General features: G+C 56.8%; 1 protein-coding gene across 1 annotated transcript in view; it reads right to left on the minus strand.

The window, feature by feature from the left end:
- LOC121845941 (chromobox protein homolog 8-like) overlaps positions 1–1,890 on the minus strand; it is a gene marked incomplete at both ends in the record, with an annotated part of 4,162 nt that extends 2,272 nt beyond the window's left edge. Inside the window, one exon of the mRNA XM_042318339.1 lies at positions 1,846–1,890. Coding sequence (XP_042174273.1) covers positions 1,846–1,890 — 45 coding nt within the window. The remainder of the gene's footprint in view (positions 1–1,845) is intronic.
- Between the last annotated feature and the right edge of the window lie 3,110 nt (positions 1,891–5,000).

A 5,000-nucleotide genomic window follows, 5' to 3' on the forward strand; every position in this document is an offset into this window, starting at 1 on the left:
CCCTCTGCCTCTCTCCTTCTGCCTCTCTCCCCTGCCTCTCTCCCCCTGCCTCTCTCCCCCTGCCTCTCTCCCTCTGCCTCTCTCCCTCTGCCTCTCTCCCTCTGCCTCTCTCCCCCTGCCTCTCTCCCTCTGCCTCTCTCCCCTGCCTCTCTCCCTCTGCCTCTCTCCCTCTGCCTCTCTCCCCCTGTTTCTCTCCCTCTGCCTCTCTCCCTCTGCCTCTCTCCCTCTGCCTCTCTCCCTCTGCCTCTCTCCCTGCCTCTCTCCCTCTGCCTCTCTCCCCCTGCCTCTCTCCCTCTGCCTCTCTCCCTCTGCCTCTCTCCCCCTGTTTCTCTCCCTCTGCCTCTCTCCCTCTGCCTCTCTCCCTCTGCCTCTCTCCCTCTGCCTCTCTCCCTCTGCCTCTCTCCCTCTGCCTCTCTCCTTCTGCCTCTCTCCCCCTGCCTCTCTCCTTCTGCCTCTCTCCCCCTGCCTCTCTCCCCCTGCCTCTCTCCTGCCTCTCTCCCTCTGCCTCTCTCCCTCTGCCCCTCTGCCTCTCCCCTCTCTCCCCTGCCTCTCTCCTTCTGCCTCTCTCCCTCTGCCTCTCTCCCTCTGCCTCTCTCCATCTGCCTCTCTCCTTCTGCCTCTCTCCCCTGCCTCTCTCCCCTGCCTCTCTCCTTCTGCCTCTCTCCTTCTGCCTCTCTCCCTCTGCCTCTCTCCCCTGCCCTCTCTCCCCTGCCTCTCTCCCCCTGCCTCTCTCCCCCTGTTTCTCTCCCTCTGCCTCTCTCCCTCTGCCTCTCTCCTTCTGCCTCTCTCCCTCTGCCTCTCTCCCCCTGCCTCTCTCCCTCTGCCTCTCTCCCTCTGCCTCTCTCCCTCTGCCTCTCTCCTTCTGCCTCTCTCCCTCTGCCTCTCTCCCTCTGCCTCTCTCCCTCTGCCTCTCTCCTTCTGCCTCTCCCCCTGCCTCTCTCCCCCTGCCTCTCTCCTTCTGCCTCTCTCCCTCTGCCTCTCTCCCTCTGCCTCTCTCCCCTGCCTCTCTCCCCTGTTTCTCTCCCTCTGCCTCTCTCCCTCTGCCTCTCTCCCCTGTTTCTCTCCCTCTGCCTCTCTCCCCCTGTTTCTCTCCCTCTGCCTCTCTCCCTCTGCCTCTCTCCCTCTGCCTCTCTCCCCTGCCTCTCTCCCCTGTTTCTCTCCCTCTGCCTCTCTCCTTCTGCCTCTCTCCCCCTGCCTCTCTCCCCTGTTTCTCTCCCTCTGCCTCTCTCCCTCTGCCTCTCTCCCCTGCCTCTCTCCCCTGTTTCTCTCCCTCTGCCTCTCTCCTTCTGCCTCTCTCCCTCTGCCTCTCTCCCTCTGCCTCTCTCCCCCTGTTTCTCTCCCTCTGCCTCTCTCCCTCTGCCTCTCTCCCCCTGTTTCTCTCCCTCTGCCTCTCTCCCTCTGCCTCTCTCCCTCTGCCTCTCTCCTTCTGCCTCTCTCCCTCTGCCTCTCTCTCCCCTGCCTCTCTCCTTCTGCCTCTCTCCCCTGTTTCTCTCCCTCTGCCTCTCTCCCTCTGCCTCTCTCCCCCTGTTTCTCTCTCCCTCTGCCTCTCTCCCTCTGCCTCTCTCCTTCTGCCTCTCTCCCCCTGCCTCCTCTCCCCCTGCCTCTCTCCCCCTGCCTCTCTCCCTCTGCCTCTCTCCCTCTGCCTCTCTCCCTCTGCCTCTCTCCCTCTGCCTCTCTCCCCCTGTTTCTCTCCCTCTGCCTCTCTCCCTCTGCCTCTGTCCCTCTGCCTCTCTCCTTCTGCCTCTCTCCCCCTGCCTCTCTCCCCCTGCCTCTCTCCCCCTGCCTCTCTCCCTCTGCCTCTCTCCCTCTGCCTCTCTCCTTCTGCCTCTCTCCCTCTGCCTCTCTCCCTCTGCCTCTCTCCCTCTGCCTCTCTCTCCCCTGCCTCTCTCCCTCTGCCTCTCTCCCTCTGCCTCTCTCCCTCTGCCTCTCTCCCTCTGCCTCTCTCCCCTGTTTCTCTCCCTCTGCCTCTCTCCCTCTGCCTCTCTCCCTCTGCCTCTCTCCCTCTGCCTCTCTCCCCTGCCTCTCTCCCTCTGCCTCTCTCCCCCTGCCTCTCTCCCTCTGCCTCTCTCCCTCTGCCTCTCTCCCCCTGTTTCTCTCCCTCTGCCTCTCTCCCTCTGCCTCTCTCCCTCTGCCTCTCTCCCTCTGCCTCTCTCCCTCTGCCTCTCTCCCTCTGCCTCTCTCCCTCTGCCTCTCTCCCCCTGCCTCTCTCCCTCTGCCTCTCTCCCCTGCCTCTCTCCCTCTGCCTCTCTCCCTCTGCCTCTCTCCCCCTGTTTCTCTCCCTCTGCCTCTCTCCCTCTGCCTCTCTCCCTCTGCCTCTCTCCCTCTGCCTCTCTCCCCTCTGCCTCTCTCCCTCTGCCTCTCTCCCCTGCCTCTCTCCCTCTGCCTCTCTCCCCCTGCCTCTCTCCCTCTGCCTCTCTCCCCCTGTTTCTCTCCCTCTGCCTCTCTCCCCTGCCTCTCTCCCTCTGCCTCTCTCCCTCTGCCTCTCTCCCTCTGCCTCTCTCCCTCTGCCTCTCTCCCTCTGCCTCTCTCACCCTGCCTCTCTCCCTCTGCCTCTCTCCCTCTGCCTCTCTCCCCCTGTTTCTCTCCCTCTGCCTCTCTCCCTCTGCCTCTCTCCCTCTGCCTCTCTCCCTCTGCCTCTCTCCCTCTGCCTCTCTCCCTCTGCCTCTCTCCCTCTGCCTCTCTCCCTCTGCCTCTCTCCCTCTGCCTCTCCCTCACAGCTCTCCTGCTCCTATCTCCCAGACAGACGGACAAATAGGCAGGCAGGCACATTCAGTGTGTCTAGAGCACATAGAACAGAGCAGAAGAGAAGAGAACAGAACAGAAAAGAGCAGAACAGAGCAGAACAGAACAGACTAGAACAGAATAGCAGAAGAGATCAGAGCAGAGGAGATCAGAGCAGAACAGAACAGAACAGAGCAGAACAGAGCAGAACAGAACAGAGCAGAACAGAACAGAACAGACTAGAACAGAATAGCAGAAGAGATCAGAGCAGAGGAGATCAGAGCAGAGGAGAACAGAGCAGAACAGAACAGAACAGAACAGAACAGAACAGAACAGAACAGAACAGAACAGAACAGAACAGAGCAGAACAGAACAGAACAGAACAGAACAGAACAGAACAGAACAGAACAGAACAGAACAGAACAGAACAGAACAGAACAGAACAGAACAGAACAGAACAGAACAGAACAGAACAGAACAGAACAGAACAGAACAGAACAGAACAGAACAGAACAGAACAGAACAGAACAGAGCAGAGCAGAACAGAACAGAACAGAACAGAACAGAACAGAACAGAGCAGAACAGAACAGAACAGAACAGAACAGAATAGAACAGAACAGACTAGAACAGAGCAGAAGAGATCAGAGCAGAGGATATCAGGAGAAGAGGACACAGCAGAACAGAGCAGAAGAGAGCAGAGGGACTGGTACTTCCAGACACAAAAACTGTCACGTTTTCATTCTAATTCTCTCTCCACCTCTCTCCCTCTTTATATCTCTCTCCCTCTGTTTTTTGCTCCGACTCCCTCTGTGCTCTCTCTCTCTCTCTCTCTCTCTCTCTCTCTCTCTCTCTCCCGCTATGCTCTCTCTCTCTCTCTCTCTCTCTCTCTCTCTCTCTCCCGCTATGCTCTCTCTCTCTCTCTCTCTCTCTCTCTCTCTCTCCCGCTATGCTCTCTCTCTCTCTCTCTCTCTCTCTCTCTCTCTCTCTCTCTCTCTCCCGCTATGCTCTCTCTCTCTCTCTCTCTCTCTATCCTTACTCTGCTGACCCAGTAAACCTTCCATTGAACCTGAAATCCGTCCGTCTGATTCGCTGTCTGTGTAGTCACGTGACCACTCCTCCAGACACACCCCCCGCTTCCCAAAGATGGATGTATCTTCCCTCCACATCGCAGGGAACTCGGCTGATGTCTCTCTCTTCCCGAAAGGATCTCCCTCCCACCCAAACGCTCTCTACGCTGTTGGATGCCGGGAGGAGGGGGATCTGGTCAACACAGGATAGGGAACAAAACAACAGGACAATAATGATCATGATTGGTGATAGAATGAGAATGCGGACTCTCAGGAAATTCCTCTGGTCTTCAGCGTGAGTGTTTCTCTGGCACTGTGACTGAGAGACAGAGGATTTGACTTGCTTTTCGTCTTCCTTCCTGTTTGTCCCGTCCCTTTCTTTCCCTTTCAGACAGGATGTATGTCCCCTCTCTTCACTGTGTTTCAGACAGGAGTATGTCTCCTCTCTTCACTGTGTGTCAGACAGGCAGTATGTCCCCTCTCTTCACTGTGTTTCAGACAGGATGTATGTCCCCTCTCTTCACTGTGTTTCAGACAGGAGTATGTCTCCTCTCTTCACTGTGTGTCAGACAGGCAGTATGTCCCCTCTCTTCACTGTGTGTCAGACAGGCAGTATGTCCCCTCTCTTCACTGTGTTTCAGACAGGCAGTATGTCCCCTCTCTTCACTGTGTTTCAGACAGGCAGTATGCCCCCTCTCTTCACTGTGTTTCAGACAGGCAGTATGTCCCCTCTCTTCACTGTGTTTTAGACAGGCAGTATGTCCCCTCTCTTCACTGTGTTTCAGACAGGCAGTATGTCCCCTCTCTTCACTGTGTTTCAGACAGGCAGTATGTCCCCTCTCTTCACTGTGTTTTAGACAGGCAGTATGTCCCCTCTCTTCACTGTGTTTCAGACAGGCAGTATGTCCCCTCTCTTCACTGTGTTTCAGACAGGCAGTATGTCCCCTCTCTTCACTGTGCTTCAGACAGGCAGTATGTCCCCTCTCTTCACTGTGTTTTAGACAGGCAGTATGTCCCCTCTCTTCACTGTGTTTCAGACAGGCAGTATGTCCCCTCTCTTCACTGTGTTTCAGACAGGCAGTATGTCCTTCTCTTTCCCTTTCAGACAGGCAGTATGTCCCCTCTCTTCACTGTGTTTTAGACAGGCAGTATGTCCCCTCTCTTCACTGTGTTTTAGACAGGCAGTATGTCCCCTCTCTTCACTGTGTTTC

Source organism: Oncorhynchus tshawytscha, unplaced genomic scaffold (assembly GCF_018296145.1).
Source record: "Oncorhynchus tshawytscha isolate Ot180627B unplaced genomic scaffold, Otsh_v2.0 Un_scaffold_6295_pilon_pilon, whole genome shotgun sequence".
NCBI lineage: Eukaryota > Metazoa > Chordata > Actinopteri > Salmoniformes > Salmonidae > Oncorhynchus > Oncorhynchus tshawytscha.